The 14,741-nt window shown below is 42.0% G+C and overlaps 1 protein-coding gene across 2 annotated transcripts in view; it reads right to left on the bottom strand.

The window, feature by feature from the left end:
* Positions 1-7,012: 7,012 nt before the first annotated feature.
* The window catches only part of LOC133561974 (diacylglycerol O-acyltransferase 1-like), a 70,808-nt gene continuing 63,079 nt past the window's right edge, over positions 7,013-14,741 (bottom strand). For both annotated transcript variants that reach the window (XM_061915727.1, XM_061915726.1), the window contains 7 exons: positions 13,551-13,592; positions 13,428-13,472; positions 13,183-13,295; positions 12,874-12,939; positions 12,523-12,610; positions 12,336-12,398; positions 7,013-8,586 (listed from right to left, as the gene is read on the bottom strand). In XM_061915727.1, the coding sequence (XP_061771711.1) occupies positions 8,437-8,586; positions 12,336-12,398; positions 12,523-12,610; positions 12,874-12,939; positions 13,183-13,295; positions 13,428-13,472; positions 13,551-13,592 (567 nt within the window). In that variant the 3' untranslated portion in view covers positions 7,013-8,436. The remainder of the gene's footprint in view (positions 8,587-12,335; positions 12,399-12,522; positions 12,611-12,873; positions 12,940-13,182; positions 13,296-13,427; positions 13,473-13,550; positions 13,593-14,741) is intronic.

Genomic DNA, 14,741 nt, shown 5'->3' with positions numbered 1-14,741 from the left:
TACGATACTCCCGTATACTAAAGTATTGTCCGATCATTACCTTATAAAATTCGAGGTTCAGACGCATGTTCGTCAAACTAATAATAATAATAACTGCTATAGTAGCCGCAACATTAATACGGCCACAACGACAACTCTTGCTGACCTACTGCCCTCAGTAATGGCACCATTCCCAAAATATGTGGGCTCTATTGATAACCTCACTAACAACTTTAACGACGCCCTGCGCGAAACCATTGATAACATAGCACCGCTAAAGTTAAAAAAGGCTCCAAAAAAGCGCACACCGTGGTTTACAGAAGAAACTAGAGCTCAGAAATTATTATGTAGAAAGCTGGAATGCAAATGGCGCACGACTAAACTTGAGGTGCACCATCAAGCATGGAGTGATAGTTTAATAACTTATAAACGCATGCTTACCTTAGCTAAAGCTAAATATTACTCAAATCTCATCCACCGTAATAAAAACGATCCTAAATTTTTGTTTAGTACGGTAGCATCGCTAACCCAACAAGGGACCCCTTCCAGTAGCTCCACCCACTCAGCTGATGACTTTATGCAATTCTTTAGTAAGAAAATTGAAGTCATTAGAAAGGAGATTAAAGACAATGCGTCCCAGCTACAACGGGGTTCTATTAACACTGATACGATGGTATATACGGCGGATACTGCCCTCCAAAATAGTTTCTCTCGTTTTGAGGAAATAACATTAGAGGAATTGTTACAACGTGTAAATGGAATAAAACAAACAACATGTTTACTTGACCCTCTTCCTGGGAAACTGATCGAGGAGCTCTTTGTATTATTAGGTCCATCAGTGCTAAATATTATAAACTTATCACTTTCCTCGGGCACTGTTCCCTTAGCATTCAAAAAAGCGGTTATTCATCCTCTTCTTAAAAGACCTAACCTCGATCCTGACCTCATGGTAAACTACCGACCGGTGTCTCACCTTCCCTTTATTTCAAAAATCCTCGAAACTATTGTTGCGGGGCAGTTAAATGAACACTTAGCGTCTAACAATCTATGTGAAACCTTTCAATCCGGTTTCAGGGCAAATCACTCCACGGAGACAGCCCTCGCAAAAATGACTAAAGATCTATTGCTAACGATGGATTCTGATGCGTCATCTATGTTGCTGCTCCTCGATCTTAGCGCTGCTTTCGATACTGTCGATCATAATATTTTATTAGAACGTATCAAAACACGAATTGGTATGTCAGACTTAGCCCTGTCTTGGTTTAACTCTTATCTTACTGATAGGATGCAGTGTGTCTCCCATAACAATGTGACCTCGGACTACGTTAAGGTAACGTGTGGAGTTCCCAAGGGTTCGGTCCTTGGCCCTGCACTCTTCAGCATCTACATGCTGCCGCTAGGTGACATCATACGCAAATACGGTGTTAGCTTTCACTGTTATGCTGATGACACCCAACTCTACATGCCCCTAAAGCTGACCAACACGCCGGATTGTAGTCAGCTGGAGGCGTGTCTTAATGAAATTAAACAATGGATGTCCGCTAACTTTTTGCAACTCAACGCCAAAAAAACGGAAATGCTGATTATCGGTCCTGCTAGACACCAAACTCTATTTAATAATACAACTCTAACATTTGACAACCACACAATTAAACAAGGCGACACGGTAAAGAATCTGGGTATTATCTTCGACCCAACTCTCTCCTTTGAGGCACACATTAAAAGCGTTACTAAAACGGTCTTCTTTCATCTCCGTAATATCGCTAAAATTCGCTCCATTCTGTCCACTAAAGACGCTGAGATCATTATCCATGCGTTTGTTACGTCTCGCCTCGACTACTGTAACGTATTATTTTCGGGTCTCCCCATGTCTAGCATTAAAAGATTACACTTGGTACAAAATGCGGCTGCTAGACTTTTGACAAGAACAAGAAAGTTTGATCACATTACGCCTGTACTGGCTCACCTGCACTGGCTTCCTGTGCACTTAAGATGTGACTTTAAGGTTTTACTACTTACGTATAAAATACTACACGGTCTAGCTCCATCCTATCTTGCCGATTGTATTGTACCATATGTCCCGGCAAGAAATCTGCGTTCAAAGGACTCCGGCTTATTAGTGATTCCCAAAGCCCAAAAAAAGTCTGCGGGCTATAGAGCGTTTTCCGTTCGGGCTCCAGTACTCTGGAATGCCCTCCCGGTAACAGTTCAAGATGCCACCACAGTAGAAGCATTTAAGTCTCACCTTAAAACTCATTTGTATACTCTAGTCTTTAAATAGACTCCCTTTTTAGACCAGTTGATCTGCCGTTTCTTTTCTTTTTCTTCTATGTCCCACTCTCCCTTGTGGAGGGGGTCCGGTCCGATCCGGTGGCCATGTACTGCTTGCCTGTGTATCGGCTGGGGACATCTCTGCGCTGCTGATCCGCCTCCGCTTGGGATGGTTTCCTGCTGGCTTCGCTGTGAACGGGACTCTCGCTGCTGTGTTGGATCCGCTTTGGACTGGACTCTCGCGACTGTGTTGGATCCATTATGGATTAAACTTTCGCAGTATCATGTTAGACCCGCTCGACATCCATTGCTTTCCTCCTCTCCAAGGTTCTCATAGTCATCATTGTCACCGACGTCCCACTGGGTGTGAGTTTTCCTTGCCCTTATGTGGGCCTACCGAGGATGTCGTAGTGGTTTGTGCAGCCCTTTGAGACACTAGTGATTTAGGGCTATATAAGTAAACATTGATTGATTGATTGATTGATTTGTACATATTGTATTTGCTGATGCTTTTCTGTTCTGTTCTGTTTTGATTGAATGATTGATTGAAACTTTAATTAGGAGATTGCAAAGGAAGAGAATACATTATATGTAACCGTACAGTTTACACAGTACAGTACATATTCCGTACAGTTGACCACTAAATGGTAATAACCGAATAAGTTTTCAACTTGTTTAAGTCGGGGTCCACGTTAATCAATTCATGGTAAACTACATTGTTATTGCTTCTCTGTCTTATTCCCTCTTGTCCCTGCAATTTCCCCCAGTCTTCCTTTTTTTCTCTTTCTATCCCCTCCTGCTCCGGTCCGGCTGCTCCAAACATTAATATAAATCAATTTAATAAAGTCAAATACAAAAAAGGTAACAAGAGAAGCATCTCACACTTCGCGTTTGTAAAGTATTTCTGTACAGCAAATATGGGCATCTACATCAACAATACGATTTGCCCGAGTAGCTGGACAAGACAAAAAAAAACATAAAAATAAAGAGGTGTGAACGAGTGCGTGTCCGTGTGTAAAAACAATATTTAGTCCATCTTGCAATTTTTGAGAAAAGGCTGAAGTTAGTTTTCGATTTTGATTGATGGGCAACACCAGACTGATATTTTTTTACTTGAAATGTCCATCCATCCATCCATTCTCTTCCGCTTATCCGAGGTCGGGTTGCAGAAGCAGCAGCCTAAGCAGGGAAGCCTGGACTTCCCTCCCCCCAGCCACTTCATCCAGCTCCTCCCGGAGGATCCCGAGGCGTTACCAGGCCAGCCGGGAGACATAGTCTCCCCAACGTGTCCTGGGTCTCCCCCTTGGCCTCCTGCCGGTTGGAGGTGTTAGTGTGGCATCCTGAGCAGATGCCCGAACCACCTCATCTGGCTCCTCTCGATGTGGAGGAGCAGCGGCTTTACTTTGAGTTCCTCCAGGATGGCAGAACTTCTCACCTTACCTCTAAGGGAGAGACCCGCCACCCGGCGGAGGAAATTGATTTCGGCCGCTTGTACCCGTAATCTTGTCCTTTCGGTCATGACCCAAAGCTCATGACCATAGGTGAGGATGGGAACGTAGATCGACCGGTACATTGAGAGCTTTGCCTTCCGGCTCAGCTCCTTCTTCACCACAACGGATCGATACAGCGTCCTCATTACTGAAGACGCCGCACCGAACCGCCTGTCAATCTCACACCCCACTCTTCCCTCACTCGTGAGCAAGACTCCTAGGTACTTGAACTCCTCCACATGTGGCAAGATCTCCTCCCCAACTTGGAAATAGCACTCCACCCTTTACCGGGCGAGAACCATGGACTCTGACTTGCAGGTGCTGATTCTCTTCCCAGTCGCTTCACACTCGGCTGCGAACCAAACCAGTATGAGTTGAAGATCCTGGCCGGTTGAAGCTATCAGGACCACATCATCTGCAAAAAGCAGAGACCAAATCCTGCAGCCACATAAACGGATCCCCTCAACGCCCAGACTGTGCCGAGAAATTCTGTCCATAAAAGTTATGAACAGAATCGGTGTCAAAGGGCAGCCTTGACAGAGTCCAACCCTCACTGGAAACGGGTCCGACTTACTGCCGGCAATGCGGACCAAGTTCTGACACTGATCATACAGGGAGCAGACCAGACAGTCCGATACCCCATACTCTCTGAGCACTCCCCACAGGACTTCTGGGGTACACGGTCGAATGCCTTCTCCAAGTCCACAAAGCACATGTAGACTGGTTGGGAAAACTCCCATGCACCCTCAAGGACCCTGCCGAGAGTACAGAGCTGGTCTACCGTTCCACGACCAGGACGAAAACCACAATGTTACTCCTGGATCCGAGGTTCGACTATCTGCCGTAGCCTCCTCTCCAGTACACCTGAATAGGCCTTTCTGGGAAGGCAAAGGAGTGTGATCCCACGATAGTTGGAACACACCCTCCGGTTCCCCATCTTAAAGAGAGGAACCACCACCCCGGTCTCCCAATCCAGAGGTACCGTCTCCGATGTCCACGCGATGCTGCAGAGTCTTGTCAACCAAGACTGCCCCACAGCATCTAGAGACTAGGGGAACACATCAACACCAAGGAGCTTTTTAACTACCTCAGCAAACATAACCCCAGAAATAGGAGTCTACCACAGATTCCCCAGGCACTGCTTCCTCTTAGGAAGATGTGTTGCTGGGATTGAGGAGGTCTTCGAAGTATTCCCTCCACCGATCCACAACAGCCGCAGTGTAGGTCAGCAGCACACTATTCTCACCATACACGGTGTTGACAGTGCACTGAGGATGGTGGACCAGAATCGCTTCGAAGCCGTATGTCGTTTTCCCAGGCTTCCCCAAACTCCCCCCATGTCCGAGTTTTTGCCTTCACGACCACTAAAGTCGCATTTCACTTGGCCTGTCGGTACCTGTCCGCTGCCTCTGCAGTCCCATAAGCCAAAAGGACACGATAAGACTCTTTCTTCAGCTTGACAACATCCCTCACTGCTGGTGTCCACCAGCGGCTTCTAGGATTACCGCTACGACAGGCACCAACCGCCTTGCGGCCACAGCTCCAATCAGCCACCTCGACAATAGAGGCACGGAAAATGGTCAACTTGGACTCAATATCCAGTGCTTACCTTGTGTCTTGTTCACAGTTCTTCCGGAAGTGGGAATTGAAACTCTCTCTGACAGGAGACTGCTAGACGTTCCCAGTAGACCCTCACAATGCGTTTGGGCCTGCCAGGTCTGTCCGGCATCCTCCCCCACCGTCGGAGCCAGCTCATTACCAGGTGGTGATCGGTAGAAAGCTCCGCCCCTCTCTTCACCCGAGTGTCCAAAACATGAGGCCGCAAATCCGATGACACACTACAAAGTCAATCATGGAACTGCGGCGTAGGGTGTCCTGGTGCCAAATGCACATATGGACACCCTTATGTTTGAAACATTGTGTTTGTTATGGACAATCCGTGACAAGCACAAAAGTCCAGTAACAAAGCACCACTTGGGTTCAGGTCCAGGAGGCCATTCTTCCCAATCACGCCTCTCAAGGTTTCACTGTCGTTGCCAACATGAGCGTTGAAGTCCCCAGCACAGCAAGGGAATCACTAGAGGGAGCACGCTCCAGTACTCTCGCAAGGAAATCCAAAAAGAGTGGGTAGTTTGAGCTGCTGTTTGGTGTGTAAGCACAAACAACAGTCAGGACCCGTCCCCCCCACCCGAAGGTGGACGGAAGCTACCCTCTAGTCTACTGGGTTAAAGTCCAACGTGCAAGCTTTGAGCCAGGGAGGCAACAAGAATTGCCACCCCAGCCCGTCGCCTCTCATTGCTTGCTACGCCAGAGTGGAAAAGAGTCCAGCCTCTCTCGTGAGAACTGGTTGCAGAGCCCTTGCTTCGCGTCAAAGTGAGTCCGACTATATACAGCCTTAACTTCTCCACCTAGCGCACCAGCTCAGGCGCCTTCCCTCCCAGCGAGGTGACGTTCCACGTCCCAAGAGCTAGCTTATGTAGCTGAGGATCGGACCACCAAGTGCCTTGCCTTCGGCAGCCGTTCAGCTCCCACTGCACCCGACCTCTATGACCCCTCCCATGAGTGGTGAGCCCATTGGAAGGGGGACCCACGTTGCCTCTTTAGGTAGAGCCCGGCCGGGCCCTACTTGAAATGTCATTATCATTAAAAAATTGTGTCACAATTGTAGTGCAAAATACCACTAAAAAACACAAATTAGAAGACAGACATGCTAATCTGATTGCACGCACGGTAAGCATTTGCAAATGATTTTGCCACAATAATACTTTCACAGGTTTCCCCTGTTATAAATGACATTTGCAAAATGCATACAAACAGTTTATGGATGGATAATTTCAATATATTTTGTAATATAATTTTGTTGGCCTATTTAAATTGTTTTGTAGATTATTTATTTATTGAACCATTTTGAGCGTATTACAGCTCATTACAATTCTGGTGGCAACAAGGTCTTTTAAGGAGTTAATTTGATGTGCCCTATATATTTCAGTGTAATTTCCACAGATCTCTGTTTAACATAATGTCACACCCATGCGTCAATAGACACACTCAGTGATGTGCTGAAGACCCACTGTTTAATTTGCTATCAGAGCGATGAGAAGCAGACCTGTGTGAGACTGAGAAGCACACACACATTAGGCTGCATGGTTTAAGTGTCATATGAGGCTTGTGTTTGTAACCTAGCCCTGTCCTAAATTACTAACATTAGTATAATCAGTTCTGGTTTCCATCTGACTGTACAGCTAACATCTGATGTATGCAAATAACAACACTTGTTCCCTCTAAAGAGTTTCATTTATTGTATGAAACAATTGACAAGGCCCCTAAAGCAATGACCAGTTCACATGGGATTCTTGAAAGAAATATGACAAAAATATAAACAGATAGATGGATGAAGTGTACCTTAAAAAGTCTAACCAGCATACATTTTTTTAATTTTAGTGCTCATTTCAAAGTAAAACTGGACAGAATATAGCCCTTTAACACAAGTACAGTATTATGCCTACCAAGGCACTTCAAACAGTCAACATTGTACATAAATAACCCCAAACATCATTCTCCTTTGTACCCCAACAAAAAAGACTAAAAACATGTCCTCATAAGAATTGTTTAACTAGTACCAGAATAATAGAGCAACACAATTTAAGGTATTATTATGGAGGAAAAATATGTTTTCACAGTAGCATAACAGCCATAGTTTTAGGTGTGTTCTTTCTCTTTCTATGTTGTTTTACTAAATTGTTTCGAGACCAATCTGCAGAAAGACTCTGATGAAAAGTTGCTGCTTGCATGCATGTACAATAAAAGCCTCTACCGTAGGAAAAGTTAGACATGACTTTTAGTTGAAGATATGTTCCACTCTTGCACAATGCACATATGAGGAGAGCAATGTTCATGTACATCAGGGGTGTCAAACTTATTTTAGCTCAGGGGCCGCATAGAGGGAAATCTGTGCACACGTGGGCTGGACTATTAAAATCATGGCATCATAACAAAAAAATATAGAAAACTTCAGATTGTTTTCTGTGTTTTACTTTGGGCAAAAATAGAACAAACACATTCTAAACTATTACAATAAAAATAGAGAAGAAAATACCAGAAGCAGTAAAGTTCAGATCCATGGAGGAAAGAAAAAAGTGAATGAATGTTTATAACTGAATACATGCATATGCATAAAAATGTTTTCTTTGGTATAATTTTTTAAAATGAATTAAGTAACGTTTATGACAACGTTTTTCCAAAACACAATATAGAATGTGAGATATAACAGGATAATGCATACATTTATCATTTATTTTCAAAACACTTACAAAAAAGTGGGAACCCAAAAATGTTGAAAATTCCTAGCGCCAACACTGATGGACCACTGGTGTGTGCAAAACAGCTGCAGGCGGCTGTGGCCTGTGGGCCGGTTCTAATACAAATCAAATATCATCCCGGGGGCCATAGATAATTCCAAGTCTGGCCCGCGGGCCTTGATTTTGACACCCCTGATGTAGATGATCAGACATTTCAAAAATATTGGAAAGTATGTGTCATTCTTAACATTTCTAAATACTTCATAATGGAAGGGACAAACGGTATAAAATGGATTGATGGATGTAAAAAAATAAATTTCGAATGGGTGACCCAAAAGAGAAGCTGTCAAGTTGTAATTGCAAAAAATACCTAAAACAGTCAACAAAGAGGTAAAGAATCAGTCAGCTTCTTGCCTGTGGTGAAGAACGTAGTAGTCATGGACATACATGAGGACAGCAAATGGTTGACCAATTATGAGCGATATCCACACTGCAGCATTGCCATAGTTGCCACGCAGGTAGTGACCAACAAGCCAGGCTAATGGAAGCTACGAATAAATAAACAACAACAACATTAATGCTTTTTAGGCACAGGAGGGAAGAGTCTCTGATCTGCCATGCTAATAAATAAGTGTGTGTGTGTGTGTGTGTATGTATATATATATATATATGTATATATATATATATATATACACAGATATACAGTATATATATATAAACATGTATACAAACCCTGTTTCCATATGAGTTTGGAAATTGTGTTAGATGTAATTATAAACGGAATACAATGATTTGCAAATCATTTTAAACCCATATTCAGATGAATATGCTACAAAGACAACATATTTGATGTTCAAACTGAAAAATATTTTTTTTTTTGCAAATAGAATTACAATTTGATGCCAGCAACAGTTGACAAAGAAGTTGGGAAAGGTGGCAATAAATACTGATAAAGTTGAGGAATGCTCATCAAACACTTATATGGAACATCCCACAGGTAAGCAGGCTAATTGGGAACAGGTGGGTGCCGTGATTGGGTATCAAAGCAGCTTCCATGAAATGCAAAGTAATTCACAAACAAGGATAGGGCGGGGGTCACCACTTTGTGAGCAAATTGTCTAACAGTTTTAGAACAACATTTTTCAAAAAGCTATTGCAAGGAATTTAGGGTTTTTACCATCTACGGTCTGTAAAATCATCAAAAGGTTCAGAGAATCTGGAGAAATCACTGCACGTAAGTGATGATATTACGGATCTTTGATCCTTCAGGCGGTAGTGCATCAAAAACCGACATCAGTGTGTAAAGGATATCACCACATGGGCTCAGGAACACTTCATAAAAACACTGTCAGTAACTACAGTTGGTTGCTACATCTGTAAGTGCAAGTTAAAACTCTACTATGCAAACCAAAACCCATTTATCAACAATATCCTGAAACACAGCCGGCTTGGCTGGTCACGAGATCATCCAAGATTGACTGATGCAAAGTGGAAAAGTGTTCTGTGGTCTCACAGGTCCACATTTCAAATTATATTTGGAAACTGTGGATGTGAAAAGAGGAAAATAACCATCCGGATTGTTATAGACGCAAAGTTCAAAAGCCAGCATCTGTGATGGGATGGGGGTTTAGTAGTCCTCAAGGCATGGGTAACTTACACATCTGTGAAGGCACCATTAATGCTAAAGGTCCATACAGGTTTTGGAGCAATATATGTTGTCATCCAAGCAACGTTATCATGGACGCCCCTGCTTATTTCAGCAAAACAATGCCAAGCAACGTGTTACAACAGCGTGGCTTTGTAAAAAAAAGAGTGCGGGTACTTTCCTGGCCCGCCTGCAGTCCAGACATGTCTCCCATCCAAATTGTGTGGCGCATTATGAAGCGTAAAATACGACAGCGGAGACCCCGGACTGTTGAACGACTGAAACTCTACATAAAACAAGAATGGGAAAGAATTCCACTTTAGAAGCTTCAACAATTAGTTTCCACCGTTCCCAAATGTTTATTGAGTTTTGTTAAAAGAAAAGGTGATGTAACACAGTGGTGAACATGTCCTTTCCAAACTACTGTGTCACGTGTCGCAGCCATGAAATTCTAAGTTAATCATTATTTGCAAAAAAAAAAAGTTTATGGGTTTGAACATCAAATATCTCGTCTTTGTAGTGCATTCAACTGAATATGGGTTGAAAAGGATTTGCAAATCATTGTATTCCGTTTATATTTACATCTAACACAATTTCCCAACTCATGGAAACGGGGTTTGTATACATATATATATATATTATGATGACATATAAAAATGCATTGCTCTTAAGAATAAAATATTGTTATACACCAGGGGTTGTTTTAAAAGTATGGGGCAGTAAGCCCCCCCTTAGAGATTGCATTTGGTGCTACCAGTTATGTCCTCACTCAAACACATAAAAATGGGACTGACTGAATGTACTGTAGCTTGTCGTTACAACTCCATACAGCAGATTGACAAGATAGATTGCAGTCCTGTGGGAAACAATGTTGTTCCTTTGATACAACTGGAGTTAGCTCAATGAGGGCCTATTATGCAAAACCAACTTTTCTTAACTATTGGTATCTTTTTATGTGTAATTGGGATCTGCATAAGTCCTGAAAATGTGAAATCAAACCACAAATGTATAAAAAAATCTTGCCTTCCTTCATACTTTCTCCTAATGAGCCATTTGGAATTTGCCCAAATTGTGACTTTTTTCCCAGTTGTGACATCAAAGAGGTTTACACTAGTACGCCATCGTAGTTTGACTTTGTAGTCACAAGGTTCCTTCTTTTTGTCTACCCGATGTGGGGCAGACTGACTTGTTCATGCACATGCATTCTCCTCTGTAGCCATTTATAATACAAAGTAGCGTAAGGTTCTAACTTATATCTGTCAGTAGACTCCATGTGGAAGTGCTAAAAACTACAAAAAGGACAACGGGGAGAGGACACAGTCAAAGTGGAGGCACGTAAATAAGACCGCCCACAAAATGGCACATCCTGAAGAGACGGTCAGAAAGCAGCTTGAAGGTGGTCTGTAAAACATAATCTATGCATAATTTGTACCAAAGCACCACCATTACGTGTTTTAAATGTTTTTCTTCATTTTTCTCAAGTTGCTGCACCTCTCCTTAACTCTTCAGGGAATCTCATAGGGGAGGCCCTTCCCACATTTTAAAAACTGCTGTAGTACACAATAATAATTACATACTACAATTACTAGCAATTTAGAATTTTTAAGTAAGTTAATGTGTGTCCTATAAGGCAGTGTTTTTCAACCTTTTTTGAGCCAAGACAGATTTTTTTCATTGGAAAAATCCTGAGGTACACCACAAGCAGAAATCATTAAAAAACGAAACTCAGTAGCCGATATTGACAATATAAATTAGTTCTCGCAATTGTTGGATATTAATTTAAACCTAGCATCACTATAGCTCTTGTCTCAAAGTAGGTGTACTGTCACAACCTGTCACATCACGCCGTGACCTTTTTGGAGTTTTTTTTCGGTTTTCCTGTGTGTAGTGTTTTAGTCCTTGTCTTGCGCTCCTATTTTGGTGGTTTTTTTTCATTTTTTTTGGTATTTTCCTGGCAAAGTATCATGTCTTCCTTCCTTGAGTGCTATTCTCCACGCCTGCTTTGTTTTTGCAATTCAGACTATTTAAGTTGTGCGGGCGCTTTACTTCTTTGTGGGGACATTGTTGGCTGTCATGTCATGTACGTATGTACAATGTAGACGCCGTCTGCTCCACACACTGTAAGTCTTTGCTGTTGTCCAGCATTCTGTGTTTTGTTTACTTTGCAGACAGTTCATTTTTAGTTTCGTTTTGCATAGCCATGCCTAAGCTTCAATGCCTTTTCTTAGCGACACTCGCCTTTTGTTTATTCTTGGTTTAAACATAAAATACCTATTTACCTGCGCACTGCTTCCCGCTGTCGTTTGCATATTTTGATCATGACCCAACGTGTTTCCGACGTCTACAAAGCAATTAGCCATTTGGTGCCACCTACTGATATGGGCGGGTATAACATGGTTACTCTGCCACATTATTTAAGGATTATTATTACTTGTGTGCAAAAAATATTTTTAACCCAAATAGGTGAAATTAGATAATTTACCACGGCACAACAGACTGTTTTTTACGGCACACGGCTGAAAAACGCGGCGATAAGGGATTGGATTAATGGCATTGAACAAAAGGTTGTTAATTAGGTAATTGTTATTTCTTGCTACTTATATGTTCCAGAATAATGATGTTATTGCATTTTCATTTCCAGAATCTGCTTACCTGAGACATCATGCCCATGAAGGCCCACAGTCGGAACATCCTCAGAGGGACACTCACCAGATACTACCGCACAGAAAAGAACGAAACAAAACAAGAAGACTGTTAACAGTAAAATGGCGTCAAAAACCTTAAGAAGTATGACCGTGCGGTTCTCAAATTTAACATAAGTAGTTCAGTGTCCTTTTACCTCATGGAAGAAAGCAGACAAGAAGAAGACTGCTGATTGGCTGACTATCTTACTAAAACCCCTCCTCAGTAATGGTTTGTAAAAGTGCCTGAAAGACAAACAGCAGGGAAACACATCAAAATCAACTACTGCATTAGTGTAAAATAAATCATATAATACTTTAATGAATTGCATTGCATTTCCTCTGTCAGTTTATCTTTTTTCTCGCTCTGTACTTGTAACTAGTGCTAATTTTGAGCAATTACAGTGCCATTGTACAGTCTGCCTGTATCCAAACTGCTCCCGCACTGTGTTCGCTTCTATGAATTTCACCTTACTGACTTCCCAAGTTCAAGTGTGTGAATATCTCACCGGAGACACCACTTGTGAACTGGGATGTTCCAGTTCTGCCAGAAAAATGTCACCGACTCGGAGTTCCTAAAAGATGAGTCAGCAAAAAGTGACAGTGAGGCTTTACAGAGCTTAAATAATGAATTTGTAGATATGACACTTCAATTAATACTGACTTACTATGACATATTTTTAATAGTCTCTCACCCCTCCATCAGCCATGGGAGACTGTCACTTACTCACAAACACCATTCTTAATCATGTGCTCTCAACTATGCAAAGGAACTAAGAGGAAAACTAAAAAAAAAAACAACTGAGAAAAATATCTACCACCAGTCTTTGTAGAACTGTCGGTCTCCGAAGCGCAAAAGCTCAGCTGTGAAGTTCAGAGATGAGTGGAAGAACCAGTAAAAAAACATCAACCAAAGCAAGTGGTTGGGAACCTGTAGAAAGACCAAGATCCATATAAACATGAGGATATATCATCTAATACATACAAAAATAATCAGCATCTTACCATCTGCTATGTGCAAAGCTCAGTATAACAAATATAACTAACTCTTATGTTGACTCACAGCCAATCTCAAAAGTCTCTCAATCATGCGAGATAGATCCATGTCCTACGATAAAAGAGAGAAAAGAGGAAATGGTATTTACTGTAAAAAGAACATGAACCCATGCCGCTGTGCTTTGCTCACCTCAAGTGGCTTCATGGAGCTTTGAATGATTGGAATCATCCACTGGGAAAGAGGGAAGACGAGAAAGAGCTTTGAATTGATTTGAAAGAAAACCTTTAATTCATTTGGATGCAAAGTCACAGTTAAAAGTACAAACCCCGTTTCCATATGTGTTGGGAAATTGTGTTAGATGTAAATATAAACGGAATACAATGATTTGCAAATCATTTTCAACCAATATTCAGATGAATATGCTACAAATACAACATATTTGATGTTCAAACTGATAAACATTTTTTTTTTTTTGCAAATAATCATTAACTTTAGAATTTGATGCCAGCAACACATGACAAAGAAGTTGGGAAAGGTGGCAATAAATACTGATAAAGTTGAGAAATTCTCATCAAACACTTATTTGGAATATCCCACAGGTGTGCAGGCTAATTGGGAACAGGTGGGTGCCATGATTGGGTATAAAAGCAGCTTCCATGAAATGCTAAGTAATTCACAAACGAGGATGGGGCGAGGGTCACCAATTTATAAGCAAATTGTCTAACAGTTTTAGAAAAACATGTCTCAACGAGCTATTGGAAGGAATTTAGAGGTCTTACCATCTACGGTCTGAAAATCATCAAAAGGTTCAGAGAATCTGGAGAAATCACTGCACGTAAGCGATGATATTACAGACCGTTGATCCCTCAGGCGGTGCGGCATCAAAAACAGACATCAGTGTGTAAAGAATATCACCACGTAGGCTCAGGAACACTTCATAAAACCACTGTCAGTAACTACAGTTGGTCACTACATCTGTAAGTGCAAATTAAAACTCTGCTATGCAAAGCAAAACCCATTTATCAACAACACCAAGGAACGCCCCTGGCTTTGCTGGGCCCGAGCTCATCTAAGATGGACTGATGCAAAGTGGAAAAGTGTTCTTTGGTCTGACAAGTCCACATTTCAAATTATATTTGGAAACTGTGGACGTGGTGTCCTCCGGAACAAAGAGGAAAATAACCATCCAGTTTGGTATAGGCCCGAAGTTCAAAAGCCAGCATCTGTGATGGTATGGGGGTGTATTAGTGCCCAAGGCATGGGTAACTTACACATCTGTGAAGGCACCATTAATGCTAAATGGTCCATAAAGGTTTTGGAGCAACATATGTTGTCATCCAAGCAACGTTATCATGCACGCCCCTGCTTATTTCAGCAAGA

The sequence above is a fragment of the Nerophis ophidion genome, linkage group LG11 (genome assembly GCF_033978795.1).
Source record: "Nerophis ophidion isolate RoL-2023_Sa linkage group LG11, RoL_Noph_v1.0, whole genome shotgun sequence".
In the NCBI taxonomy this organism is placed as follows: Eukaryota; Metazoa; Chordata; class Actinopteri; order Syngnathiformes; family Syngnathidae; genus Nerophis; species Nerophis ophidion.
Note: the sequence above shows the minus strand (reverse complement) of the source record. Positions and strands in the feature narration are given on the sequence as shown.